Here is a 15,411-nt window from a genome sequence, read left to right on the forward strand (position 1 = left end):
AGAGTATTAAAATGTATTGGCCTAATAAGAAGCATTAATGAGTATATCGCTGGCACAGTTTTTAAACAATATTTAATTTTACTGGTTTTTAATTTGACCAAGCCTTCTGCCAGGTGATTCAAACTGTTTTTCCTTCTTGAGGTTAATCGCTGTTCAGAAAGGCTAAATCACTGAGAGTTCAGAACAATTCCATTCCATTTTTAATAATCCCCACAGAACACATACACAGAAATAAAATAAAGCCAAGCACTTAACCTCAAGAACACAAGCACAAAGACTTCATTGAAAATTTTAGAACTTTCAAGCTCTCCACCCTCTAAATGACAAGATTAATAACATTTAGATGCAAATTTTTTTTAAAATGAGATTTGAGAGGGGAAAAAGTCTTCTCGCAGTGCTCCTAGATACTACTAGGTCACTGCAGGCTGCCTTCAAATCACTGAATGCAACCTTTCCCAGATCTTCTGGAGACAACCCAGCCTGCCAAAATTATGCTGGACCCTGAAGAATTACAGTTTTAGGACCTGAGTGCTGCACACATCTTTGAGGTAATCTTAATGTGTATTAAGACATTCCTATAGGAAGCAGGTAGTTCACAATTATATTTACTGCTCTGTAATACTTACGACCAGAATGGAGAATGCATCTGACTAGTTGAGGGTGCATCACTTGATCTTTACTACTGTGCAGATTCATATAGTGAAACTGATGGACGATTCACTCCCAGACAGGATGCATAGCGAGAAAGAAATCTTATCACACTTCCCCTACATGGGAAATGGTGAGCTACAGAAACCCTTAAGAGTTACTGCAAACCCAGTGCTTACAGGCTGGAAAGCCTTTCCCTTTTTGCATCTTCAGATGTGATTATTTGATAGAATTCATTGATCTGCATGGCAAAGAAAGTGATCTTGTGGTGCAGCTGGAATGAATTGGGAGTTAAGAGGCTGCTTGCAAGATATCTTCAAAAGGTGATACTCTGTGAGAGGTTTATAGGTCTGTGCTGAGACTGGGGTTTGAATAAATCTATGTGTGGAGTATCATCCAGAGCCAGCCACAGCAGAGCTGGAAATAATTCTGAGTGTCTTAAAATGAGAAAGAATCACTACTTACTGAGTTTTGTGGGACAAGAGGATAAAGATAAAAACATGGTATCAAGAGGTCATTTTTGTGTGCAAACTGGGCAAAGGGAAGGGAAAGGAGCCTAGCAGAAATTTTCCAAAAAGACCTGGGAGAAATGCCTAGAAGCTTGTCTGGAAGACAGACACCATAGCTCACAACTAATAAATTTCACTTTTCTACGCTGGGCATACTTTAGCCTATATTATTTGACAACAAACATGAATGACTGCTCAGTGTGTAGGAGTTCTGACACAACTACCTCTTCTATGTGCCACAACGGTGCCAAGCAGCACAGTCACTGTGGAGAGCCATTTCGAATACAAAAATGTTTCCTTCCTTTAAGATGTTCCCTGTTAATCAGACCACTGTCAGGTATTTTTCAAAAGCTCAGAGTGTTTAGGATTCTGACAAATATCTGCGGCTTTGTAGGGAAGTGGATCATTTTCCTTCTACTCAAATCATGTCACAGTTGGAATTGTGGTAAAAAATATGTGTTTCAGTAGACAAATCAAAACAGTGAAGAATGAAAAGAAATCAGTTCAGGATGAGCTGAAATAAAATTGCTTGGGGGACTGTGCTAACAAAATAAAAACACCAAATAACTCAAATGGGGAGAGCTTTTAAACAACCAAAAACCTCATCTTTGTTTAACACCTTTCCATTCTGACATGGAAGGTCAAAAAAGATGGGTTGAAATACAGAAACATTTAATTATTTCCAAAATAGTACACTGTTTAGAAAATGTCAATAGTAACAAAATCCTCCAGTCCTGTTCCCTGTCCCCTCATCATTTTGTTTTCCAAATTGAATGTGATCCAGATTCACTAATGGTTTTCTTCTCAAAGCTCTGTTTTACAATGATACTACTACTGGTTTGAAAAAAAATGGCATGGGATACCTAGTAAAATTTCTAATGTGGAACATGGAAATGAATACTCATCCTTGTGTCACAAGGCTATCTGTTCCCTAAACCACTATCTGCTTAGTCCTATCACCTTACTTTCAGTAGATACTAAATAATATTAGTGGAAATTATCCAGTACTGCGAGACCCGTAATAGTGGTAATTAATCACATTATACCCTATGGCAATGAGTTTCATAGGGTGAGTACCCACTATGTTGTGGTGATATTACTGTTACTATGCCACTTTGTTTCTTACTTAAAAAACTGAATGAACAGCAATATATACACACAGTGACCAGTTCTATATAAATACACCAGGAAAACTTCAGGATAATTCTGTTTTAACCAGATTCCACATTACTTAATAATTTATCAAGTCATATGAAATAAAACCTTGTGTGATTAAATGCTCTTGTAGGATAAAAAAGTATGTATTTGAAAGCCTCTCCTGTGGAAGTTTCATGCCATACCATTAACTACCATATTCCATTTATCGCATCTCTTCAATGTTCTGTATAACATTTTTAAGGCACACAGCTGAACTTGAAAACCATTCTGGGTGCTGGCAGCAATAGTTGGAATTTACTTCATTTGTATTTGTTTAGATTTATGTGAACAAAAAAACCTGAGAGCATGCCAGCCAGACCTAACCCCTATCAAACTGCTGGAAAATAACAAAAAAGGCAGCCAGCCCTGCTCGGCCAGAGCAGAATTCCATCTGGCCCAGCATCCTACACCTTTTTCTATCAACCTGATAGAGCAGATGCACCTTACAGAATGCCCTGAAGGTCAGCAATCCCAGGATCGCATTGGGAAGCTGATAATCCATCAGGGAAAACCCTGGCAGCTACCCCCTCTGCAGCTCAGCTCAAGAAGGCAGGTCTCAAGCCCCTAAAGGCACCATATCATTATGTCATACCATTGCACTGTACTTTCTGTCTGCGCTAAGAACTGCAGATTTGCATTTCTGTCCTACTGCACTGAATCAAGAGGACAATCCCACCCATAGTGGAATCTGGGCCCAATAATTTCTACAGCTTTTGCTCTGCAAGTTCTGCTTGTCTGGAGCTCTCCCGCGGACACATAAGAGTTCAAATTCACCAACTGCCATTGGGCATGAGCTGACACAGTGCCAAGCCTAAAGCCAGTGCCAGCCTGCCCTCCAGTGCTGGTGCATGCTTAAACCCGTTTGTACTGTCGTGTAATCTGTAGTGGTTTTTGTAAACAAACATTGTATTTTCACAAAACCACTGAATTGCCATCTGCCCCTCTAATCAGAGTGTTTTTAATGCTGCAGTTCCTTGACAGTATCGGGAAATGCCATCAAGGACCTAATAAAAAGACAGATCTCTGGTGAGGCAGCTTTGATAGAGTGGATGTTTCCTACTATTGACTTCAAAGGAAAGAAAGTGAGGCTAATATTATTGTTGTTTTTTTAAAGCACTCCTTTGGCATCAGTGCATGACGCCCTCCACTCCAAAAGCTGAAAATACTTTCCAGACTTCCACAACATTCCCTCGAGTCAGGCATGGAAACTTATTGTTTAGGTGAAGTAACTCAAAAGCATATAAGCTGGTGCATGCAGACCTATTTTCCCTGCAGATGCAGGATTGTCCCTTAGACTCATCTGTAGATGTAGCCTGTAGAGATCTCATTACTCACCATGTATTGCTAGACACACGCTCCCCACTGACCACAGACAGCGTAATACTTGCTATCTACTGAAAACAGAGATTCCACGTTGGTTTCCTTAGCAGCAGAAGCAATAATACTGATCTGCTCAATAGGCCCCTTTCTCCTGTAATCAGTAACCAGGTTGCTGCCTATGAAGTGTTACAAATGTAGCTGAGCCTTCTGATGAAAGTTTTCACATGTTTATGACATGTCAAACCACCTGCGTCAGAGATGTACAGTAAAAATAATGGGAAGTTGAGCAGGACCACTGTCTTTTATGCAATCTGTATAAAACCTGTTTCATAGGTAAATTACAAATGGTTAGTTTGTATGATGTAGTGATTTGAACACAGATCTACACTGGAATGCTGGAATTGCCTGAAGATGCCTTTAGGCAAGTTACTTATCTTCTGTCTCAATTTCCCAGTGTTTAAGGAAGTACCTATGGTGTCTCACCCTTAGGGATTCAAAAGAACTGACAAGCGCAAGTACTGAATTTCACTGTGTACAATACAGCACCCAAATCATTGCATCAGGACTATTCCCAAACTGAGTATGTTGCATATATATAAGAAAAAAAGATTCTGCTTTAAAGTCTTAGCTATCTAGGCAGGAACACAATGTCACAGAGAGGTCTAAAACATATTCAGGAGGCATTTGTTTCTTCAAAATACATGAGCTGGAGACATCCACAATGGCTATTATCACTGACCAGCTCCTTTCATGGATATCACATATGTTATGATACTCAATTTCTATAAACACTAATTGCATATGCATAAATTATGTAAAGATAAATATATTTACCCTGATCATGTCTGCAGAGGCCTGCAACATAGGTTCCCTGAGCATATATGCATGCAGTGATGGGAACTTAATTTTCTACTCTTTATGAAGCCACAAGAGTGCAAGAGGGTAAACTGATAAGCCAAATATGGATTTGTCCAAATTAAACATCTCTAGACAACTAAATGAGCAGCTCTATATTTATATTTGCAGGCAGAGGCTTAAACTGAGGATGCAATCTCTGGAGATCAGCAGGGTTCTACCCACCAAAAGTATTGGAAGAACTGAAAGACAGCAAAAGATGCAGCTATGAGAAGCTTTTTTTTTTTTTAAATAAAAACCATTTAAGCTTGCTAATTTTTGCTGTCTCAGACAATCAAAATTCCAATTGTCTGGGACATCAAATCTAAAAAAGCATGAAATTAATCTTCAGAAGTTAAAGTCTTAAAGGCATTGCATCATTATTTTTGTTGGATATATTTTTGATTATAATGCAGATGAACCCCAAATTTAATAAAACTAAAATAACATGAGTTAAGTATGAAACATAACAGGATATTGCAAAGAGATTAGGTAGTTTCCTTTAGACTACTTGCAGAGCCCTAGGAAAAACCAAACCGAGGGACACAATGATGAGAAGGCACTGCTTAATTAGAATATTTATCAGAATATGAAAACAATACTCATAGTACCGGTTTTGGCAATGAAACACAGCAAGCAGAATATGGATCTGAAACATCAGTAGTTCTCTACACCAGATACTGTTTTGCCTGTTGACTGTCTGTAGTAAAGAAAGAAGCAGGCTGGCTAAATTTAAACCAGCTGTAATGATGAGAGTGTTACAGTTGGACTGAAGGAAGCTTACTTCATGAAAGTATTGTGGAAACTGCTGTTGGAAAGATAATAAAAGGATTAACTGCAGTTTTAGTGAACCATTTACTTTTCAATCAAAATGTCTCATGTATTTCCTGTTCTCAAGTAGCTTGAATTCCAAAATTCCTTTGTCTATTACAGTACATAGTAGCAAAGCCTGTCATAAGAAATTAATAATTTTACATGGAAAAGTACTTTTATGTATGAGGGTGGGGTGCTGCTCACTGTTAGCTTCTCCTGAGCAGTTGAATACCTAGTCAGCCAGTAATCTTACAGAGAGGAACAAAATCAAGAGCTTAAAAAGAAAGTACAATGGGTAATTGTGAACAGCGAAAGAAAATCTCCACTACAAATACCAAGAGATGTAAAGTTACTTTAACAGGGCTACAACAAAAATGAAACAGAATCTCAGACCTCTATAGACAGAGAATGAATTGCCTTCTTAATTTGCAGGAATAACAGCACAATTATTACCACATCAAAAGACAAGCCATCATTTAAAATGACATGACATCACCACACAATGAAACACTGCACAGCAACCCTTGTTTAAAGTGGAATGGAATTCACTGGGCAAATAATACCCACTTGATATTAATAAATTTAAGGAGCCGTGTTGCAGCTTTGGATCTTGTCCCTGCTAGATCAAGGTCTTTCTGGGGTAGAAAACTAAATTTGCAAAGACATATTTTTCATGTGCTCACGTGGATCCAGCTTTACTCCACAAGGGATTCCACATTGTAACATTTAATACATGGACACCTCTGCTGACAGTGGAAGGGTCTTATTCTGGGAACAGAAGAGTTAACTGCAAGCTGTGCAATGTAAAGCTCCTAATTCTGATTGGGCCATTCCATGTATGGGAACAACTACAATATCTGCTCAAATAAAACAGATCTTTATGTACTTACATGCCAAGGCTATATATGTGCCATGAAGGCTGTCTGCAGTATCAGATGCAAAGGTTTTTCCAACCTATTCACAATGTTAAACCTTGAGATGTTATCAAAAGCTGGTTCTTAATGCAGATGAATGTAGTTGAAAGGAGGAAATTTTTAGCATTTGCTAAGATACTACATGATTTAATGTCTCTGGTTTATTCAGTTTCCTGTAGGAATGGGAATGTAACTTTAGAAATCTGCTGTACAATACCTGTCAAATACACATTTTGCAGAAAAAGACAAAAAAGTTCCCTCACGCATAGAGCCTACTGAATCTTTCAGCATCACAGTAAAGCTAATCAGGGTTTCATGTTTTTAAGTATTTATTTTAAAAGTGTGAGATAAAAGTAGGGAGAAGACTGATCTCATTCCAGATGATAAAAACAATAAAACCAAAAAGTAGGCTAAAATAAAATCTGTAAGTTGTAAGTATGCTTTCACAGCTTGCTTACTTACACATTTGTTTGGAAAGAGGCAACTACCTTGCATTATCCTTTGATGATTTGTGACCAAAAAAAAAGATATTCATAGGAAGTTAAATTACTTTGTGCATTTACAAATTGTGATTGAGCTACTTCTGGAAACGATCAAGTCAGTTCTTTCTCTCAAAGGAAAAAGGAACAGGTAACTCTTAGACTGTTTCCATTTTATCTTGGAGAACTTGATGGCGTTCTCTAAATATCTGCATTGTTTCCAGTATTATTTTAGGGAATACCCACTGAATAGTGCAGACATTAAGATTTCATTTATCCGATGGAAGTAAAAAGATAATCAGGATGACCACTTACAGAGAAAATATTTCTCTCAAACATTTTGAATACTGTTGTTTTCTTCCTTCTCCCTTCCATAACCATTGCAGGCCAGCAAGCTTTTTCTTGAACAAATGAAAAAAGTAAGCTGTTTTATAAAAACATTCTTTCCTATTCCTCCACGGAAAGCAACAGCTTGCCATGGAAAAGTTTGTTTTGATTTAACTTCCTTACAAGCATTTGCCATTACACCATTCTCTCATCAAAAAAATAAAAGAGACATATAGTTAAAAATTTTGACTATCAAGGACCACAACCTGTTGCCATAAGCATTCCCTTTGTTTGTACTTATTTGTGTGTGTGTGCCAGTGTGTATGTGCACGCATGCACACGCATGCACATGTTACACTTAAGACTTTCTAAATTTCATGGCCCAATTTGGAAGCTTATGTCAAACTTGTTTTGCTTCATCTGTTTCAGTCAGGGTCTTGTATCATTGTTGTTTCAAACATGTGGAAAGCTTAATGGAAGTCATTAACTTTTATTTTAGTTTGGCCATATTGTCATCATGGTGGGCAGATGCAGAGATGGTGTTATTCCCAAGATCCTCTTTTTGGAACACTGATGTTGTTTACATCTTCTTGATCAGAAAAGAACAATGGGTTTTACTTATTTTAAAGCTCTGTTTTGCAAATTAAAAAAGCCCCTAACAACCTTTGAAAATGTAATTAAAGATATTAATTTTATTCTTTTAACTGTTTAAAATCCTTAATAAGTTTTCTTTTTCTTTTCTAAGCTACCATTTGAAACTTTTGCACTCACAACTCTATGGGTTATTGTTCAGCTGAAGGAATGAAAAGAATTTCATTAGATGTGTTTTATGTTTCTTGATTAAAAATGTCACCCGAGGCTCAGTGACTTGTTTTACATTAAATGACTGCTGCATGCTTTGATCATCACTTTATTAATGCTTTAATGAATATTAAAAAAAATAAAGCACTGTATTAAAAGTTAAGCTCTCCTATAAGGAAACTGAATCCCTTTTCCAAGAACTACAGTATTTCTTACTCAAACATTTCCTTCTAGATTAAGGTTTCCTCCAATTCCCTTTTAGCCTGCTGCAGACTAAGTTACAGGAAAGCACAGCAATTATATTGGAATACGATTGAAGAGGAAGCAAGAAAGAGAGCAGAGTAGTATGTTTCTATTCAAACAAATATATTCCAGACTTACCATGCACTTGTTTGGTTTTTCTCCAGAATGAACCCTCATATGAATCAGCAGTTTGTAACGAGCATTGAAGGGTTTGTATCGTCGGACACAGCCTGCCCAAAAGCAAGTGAAGTCCTCTCCTTTCCGCTGGTCAATGTGAGTCTTTTCTATGTGTCTGACCAGTTCATCTTGTTGGTCGTAAGTGGCACTGCAGTCAATCCACCGACATGCCTGTTTGCCACTGCTGAGGTCCTGTTCATCCCCGTCGCTGGGCTGAAGGGACTTTGGAGACATAGAGGCGTGTAAGTGAGGCAGTGTCCCTTGAGTCTGACTTAGTTGCTGGTGTAGATGGTAAGGAGGAGGCAGCCCCTGATGATGTCGAAAAAGATCAGCAGTGGAAGAATAATCGTCAGCTGGTTCTTGCTTTAAGAAACTCACCTTCTGGGTGCTGTGCGAGGTGCTTTGATGAGGAATGCTAGTACCATTCATCATAAGGCTGAGGCTTCCATTCTCCTCGACTTGCTGCATTTGTATCTGCTCACAGTCACCTCTGTCACATTCAGTGGAAATAGGTACAAGACATGCTGGAGGCGAGGGAATACTGCAAGGGTTTGCAGGCTGAGAGCAAGACTGGGGCCGAGAGGATTTTTGAGCACTGTGATGACTGATCTCCACAGGATGAGAGGAAATGCCAGCTGAATTAGTTCGCAGTCCATTCACACAGGTGACCAGTGACGTCTGTGATGTGCGGATGATAGCTGTAATATCAATTCCTTCAGCTGAAGACGGCACAACAGAGATGCATCTCTTCTTCAGGTTGCTTGTTTGTAGCCTGGCTGAGTGCTGAGGGGTGCCAAGTGACAAAGGACCCAGGGAGGAGCTATGTTCATTATTAAACAAGTAGGATGAAAGTGAATTTGTAAAGCTATTATTCATTAGGTCTATTTCAGGATGCAGACTGCCAGAGGCTCTCAGCTCCATCCCCTCCATAATCCTCCTATGTGTGGAAGCCTCAGACAGAACCTTATAATCACTTGGGCATTCTTGTTTAATGTGCTGAGTCGAGTGACTTCCATTCAGGCATGGAGCAGCAGAATCTACCGAGTCTTGAAACGTGGGTGACCTGTAATACAGTTTTCATTAAGCATCATTAACTACCACAGGATTTATGATTCTTGTACAAAACACAACACTTTTTAAGCCCTGGAGAATGGAAGCACTTGCTCACTGCAGAATGTTGCCTAATGCAGCAATTACACCAAAAAAATCTGCAATGCTTCCTCTACAATCCTTGTAAAGGCAGCATCGTTTTACACAGGATTAATTTTACACACTGGGTTACGCACGGAACAGACAATCTCCCCGCTACTGCTACGGGCAGTTCATCAATCACAATCTAGGTTTTCAATGCATAATAGATTGGGCAAAACAATAGCTGAGAATGAAGTTTGAGAGCTTTGGGCATTTTTGAATTATTCAAATATCGGCATTTTCCTCAGAGCACACTGGGAAAATGCCTTGGCATTCTTGTTCACACAAATCAAAAAAGGCTACCTAAGCTTTGCTTACATGTTAGAGAGATGCTTTCCTTCGCTAAATTAAAAAAAAGGAGCAAGATCAGTGGGGAAAAAAGGAATAAAAAGAAAGAAGAGCTCGCTTTCAACCATTGTTCCAGAGTCGATGAGAAATCAGCTGAGTATTTATTTCTAAGAGGTCTACAAGAGATAACTATGAAAAGTTCACAACCAGTAGATTTAAACTGGCAGTTTATATATCCCATTTCCACTTTTCCTATTCAAGTCTACATGGGTCTGCAAATCCAAAGAAGAATGTTCTGCAGAAGCGATTTTTAATCTTTTTTGATACGTGCTGGTTCCAACCACACAGGAAGCAAAACCTTGAGGAATCCCACATAGACATTTCAGAAAAAACACTGCATTTAGCAAATGTTTCCTCCAAATGTTTTCTTCCAAGCAGATAGAAATTGGTTTATGCCTTAAAAATAAACGACTTTATCTCAGCTATAAACATTTACTGTGGATGACCCAACTGTGTTTTTAATTAGGACCAGCAGGTGTTCCTTAAATATCCCGAAAGCATGGTAGGGTTTAACCTGTGTCTTCATCATGCAGTGATGTGTCTGACTGAGAAGAGGAAACAGTACATTTGTGTGCAGGAAAGCTGTACCTGAACTGATAATCCCTCCAGAGGGGTGGCTCCATGGCTCTTATGCTGACATGTTCCACTTAAATGCATTTTATGCTTTTTTGATGTTAGCACCACAAAAACTAAAGAAAACCTTGCCATTTGGCAACTTGTGTGTGACACCACAGCTTAGACAAATCTGACACATTTTAAAGCATGAAACTTATATGCATAACATATTTTGGACATACACATACATTAAACTGCAAAACTGCTGAATAAGCTGTACTTATTTTATGACTTAGATGATTTTGTCACTATTATTTCCATTATTCCACCATTAACATTAAGACGGGAAGCTGGGACAACTTCTAACACTTCCTTGGTAACAGCTCTCAAAGAACTACCAATTAGAAAAAACAAAACAACAACAAAAAGTTTCAAAAATACTTCCTTCCCATGAAATTAAGGGTGTCAAAAAATGACACCTGTCTAAGGCATACAACTGTCAACACTGCATTTACTAGTCACAGGTTTCTAAGCTCCAACAGTTTGCAGCCAGTAGGGCTTTATATAAAAAAAACCTTTAATGTCATGAGAGAAGCGAAATTCCCCACCATTCATTGCTACAGAACAATCAGATCTTGCATGTGCCACCAGAAGTTTAAAAAGACTACATTTAAAAATTTTAGAGGTTTCCATAATCCATTAGTTATAATTTTTCCTTTTAGGTTTCCACAGTTGATCTCAGGGTAAACTTAAAGCACCTGGGTTTGCAGATGGTAAATTTAAAAAAAAAAAAAAACAAAACACCAACAAACCGATCAGTATTCATACATTATTTTTTAACATTTACAGAACCATATGCCTTTAAAATATGTGGCATAGGCATAAGTAAAAATCTTTTATTGCACATATTTGGGAAACCCTGCCCTGCTTGCTTGTAGCTTCATTGCTCAGTAGGAAGTGTGCTGGTTTACACTCATTCTGAGAAAGGTTTTACAGCATACCATGCCAGGCACAATATTTCCTATTATTTAGTTTCTTCTGTACAAGAACTAAGCTAAATAATTCAGTTTGTATCATAGTTCAGTGGTCCCAAAGCCCCAGGCTAAAGTAAACACAACACGTTTCTTACATCATATAAAGCTAACCAAAGCTTTACATTTCAGCCTGTGATAATTGGTGTCATATTACTGAGCTTTATGTAAAGCTCCCATCTTGCCATAAATCCATGTGAGGAGTTCAAGCTGGAGTCAGTGCAGAATACCTGCAGGTTGGATACAAACATCCCCGTCCTGAGAAGCATTATGTTCCCAAAACTCCCAGCAACATCAACCTGCATTTTCAACACAAGACCTTACTCAGAGTCAGGACTGCACTGCTGTGATGCTGCAGTGCAGAATATGAGACACACCAAAGAGGGGAGTTTTGAACCGAAAGTCAAGCTGGAATACCTTATTGCAAAAGCAAATGAGATGAAGGCATTGAATTCATGTTTACCACTGCCACAGCCTTGTCTTATCCATGCTCTGCCTACGCAATAAGCACAGGCTGCCTGTGCAGATCAGAAGCAAGTCCTTCCTGGGAGCTACAGTTTCCTCTCTAGCACTGTATATTTAAATACATTATATACCTGTGCTTGCTGGGTGGCTCCTCTTATACCCATTGCTTATTTGCTCCTGTAATGGCATCTTGCTGTTACAGCCACGGATCAGATTCCAGGCCTGGTACACACAGGCAGTGCTGGCTGTGAGGATTTCATAATCTCTGGACAGTAGCAAAATATAAATGCATATGAAACAAACAGCCAAGAGGGAAGCAAGAAAGATAAAGGATAGTAGGACAGTGTAAAGAGCACTGTGTGGACACACAATCAGCACGAGCAGCTCTGGAGGGCTTCCAGATGAGCAAACCTGAGTGGACAGTCTGAGGCAACAGAATTGCTGCTTAAGCACATGAAAGCTGAGTGTAAGGCCTTCAAAGAGTAATAGCAGCCTCTCAGAGGATACTAAGGCAGCATTTCCAAAGAGACTCCCTTACGTGGTAATTGGAGCCAGAGCACGAGGCCGGTAGCACCATGCCAGAAGTACTGCAGTTCCCAACTGCCCTCAAAGGAAAACACGACTGTATCTGAAATCTCCAGATTATTTACAAAACATACATGCCTTCAATTGCCACTGTAAATGTGCAATCAGTGGTAACTGACAGTTTAAGAAGCTGGAGGGGATTGTTCTGCTGCACATCCAGGGACCCTTTGCAACACTATCTGACTACTCTGATGTCTTCCCCGGGTTTTATGTGCTGAGCATTGAGCACAGTGTGGGCGGGTTTGCTGTGTCTGATAATGGATTATTTGACAAAAGGCCAACATTAGCTGTGTGCTGAGTCCAATTGTGGTAAAGAAGGTATTAGGACTTTTCCAGTCCCACACACATTGCATTCACAGATAGCATGTAGCAGCAATTATGTTGCACAACTTAAAAGCTATTAACTGGGGAAAGGGGGCCAGGAAGAAGAGGGATTGTGATTCTTGGATTAAGGCAGTCATCCCTAGAATACAGTTTTCGAGAGAAAGTGATTCAGGGAGAAGCTGAAGGGGATAACAAGTTTCAGTGCACTGAGGGAAAAAAGGACAAAGCCAATCGTAACCCCAAATCCTGAGAAAGATTTTGGATTGCTAGGGGAGGTACTCTCTGGTTTGTTTCAGTTTTCCCTGGACTTTGCATATCCTAAACATGCAGAGTGGTTCAAAGCTCAACCCAGAAAGATTGCTGCATTTTTATCTCCCTTTATTTCTGTGGTGGTCACTACAGCTAGACAGAACAACCAAATAGAGTTTGCCCTGACTTCTGTGTGCTCAGATATCTGTCCATTCCAGCCCTATTTCTCTCATCTATTTTGATTCTTCTCATCTAACGAAGGCTGAAATCTGGGGAGGCACAGATCACCCTTTGCTCCCACCAACTTCACTGAAACCTGATGGGCATTCAGCCCCACCTCAGTTACGTTCTCCTTTTTTCAGATCTTCAGGGAAATACCATGTTTTCTGTTACTTGCTTGTAACCTTTAGCATCACAAACACCATGAACAGAAATCATCCCAACTGCTGTCCACCTTCTCTCATGTGCCAAGGTTTTGGATCTGTATCACACGTCTCATCAGTAGCACGGTGATAAAACTAGACACTGTGCCTATGAGGTCCACAGAGAAGAGCTGGGCATTGGCTTTACCTTGCAAATCCCATGCAGACAAAAGTAGTATTAGCCAGGTAAACATACAAGCAGAGCATGACCTGTGAGACACACAAACAAACCATAAAGGAATGGAAGGGTCCTTTAAGATATTCTCCAGACATTTCCAAACTGTTGCTTAGAAGCAAGAGAGCCTTAAGGCTTTCGACCATGCTACAAAGCAAAGGGGAGAGAATCAGGCCTATCACCTGCTACTTTCTCATGTTATGCAGCAGACAATCCTTTATGTTGTTCTGGGAATCCTCTTCAAAATGGGGGCTGGAAACGGTTCATATTTCTGAGGGTGGGTACTGTGATCCCCGGTATGCAGGTATCTGTCATTTCCTCATTATAGATTTTACAAAAAGGTTCAAAAAGATCTAAGCAGAGTACTCTCTTCCTCCTTTTGTTTGCTCCTGCCCTAATTATCTTTGTTTCATAATTGTCCTCACTGACAGAATAAAAAAACGTTGATAACTGCCAGTCCCACATTGAGCCATAAAGAAGCTAGGAGGGAGCAGACTTACATCCATCTGTAAAGAGCATCTACAAATCTTTGTAGCGACAGCAGAATATTTTGTTATGTGGCATGGATATTATTTGTCCTTTTCAAACAACCAACCAACCAAAAAGGTCTTTCCACTTGCTTGCCATATTGCTGTGCCTCCTCCTCCTGAAAACACAGATGTTCTTACCCCACCAGTAAATGGAAAAGGGGAAACAAGACATAAATATGTATAATAAAATCAGAAACATTCAAATTTCCAAGACCAAGCTATAGGCCATATTTCCTCTTGCTGTGACTATGGAAATTTGGGCTTCATATTTCCATGCACAGAGTGCCAATTATTCCAAGTATCTAAGATAAGGGCTGCAACTTTATTAAGGTTTTTCTTTTCTACAGCTCTTCAAAAAGGTCAAGATTATTCCGTATTATATCCCCTGCCAAAAAGCAGTGTAATTAAAATAGATGGACAGATTTTAATTTGTAGCAGGCTTCTATTCACAATGGATGTCTGTTTAGGGTACTTGTTTAAAATCTGGTAATGTTAAATTTGTAACAACAACAAAAAAATAATGGAGTTCTGTGTTTTCATATAATTAATTTATAGCAAATGTTTAAATAGAGATTCTGTTCATAGCATATCCAACTACAGTGTATGTATCAAAACCAGAGACCAAATTTTCACATTATGGCCTTAAAAGCAAATACCAAGGATGTGGCTGTATGGGAACATTGAAAATACTTCATTAAAGGAAATGCTGTAGAAATAAAAGTAGCATTGGCTTCCTGTAGGTTTGATGGTGGCATGCCAAATTGCCATATGGGAGACATTGGTTTGAGAGTATCATCCCTGCCTTCCAGGCTACAATTTGGAAACAGCATGGCATTGGAGTGGAAGGTGGAGGTACAGAGGAGGCAAGGCTGACCCTACTTAAGCCCCTGGCAAAACTCTTACTGACTTTTGAGCATGCTGGAAGAGCCCTCCCAGAGAAGCTGTATTTAAACTTCAATGGAGGGGGCTGCAGCTGCTGATACAGTGACTCCTCCTGGCACTGCCTTGGTCAGTTGTCTGTGCACAAGCGCATGTCCCTGCAGTGTGAACCTGCAAATAGGCAGCGTGGTTAAATGAGCATCCAAAGGACTTCCAAAACGAAGTAAAAGCCAAAAACACTCTTCCAAATGTAGCACCCGCAGATGCTACTGAAGATAGTTCCAACAAAGACGCACTCCAGAAGAGCAAAGTACATCAACCAATAAAACTTGCAG

General features: G+C 39.4%; 1 protein-coding gene across 1 annotated transcript in view; it reads right to left on the reverse strand.

Moving 5' to 3' along the window:
- GLIS1 (GLIS family zinc finger 1) overlaps positions 1 to 15,411 on the reverse strand; it is a 209,642-nt gene that overhangs the window by 96,817 nt on the left and 97,414 nt on the right. Inside the window, exon 3 of the mRNA XM_009644649.2 lies at positions 8,284 to 9,385. Coding sequence (XP_009642944.2) covers positions 8,284 to 9,385 — 1,102 coding nt within the window. The remainder of the gene's footprint in view (positions 1 to 8,283; positions 9,386 to 15,411) is intronic.

This window comes from Egretta garzetta, unplaced genomic scaffold (assembly GCF_000687185.1).
Source record: "Egretta garzetta isolate BGI_Z169 unplaced genomic scaffold, ASM68718v1 scaffold768, whole genome shotgun sequence".
In the NCBI taxonomy this organism is placed as follows: domain Eukaryota; kingdom Metazoa; phylum Chordata; class Aves; order Pelecaniformes; family Ardeidae; genus Egretta; species Egretta garzetta.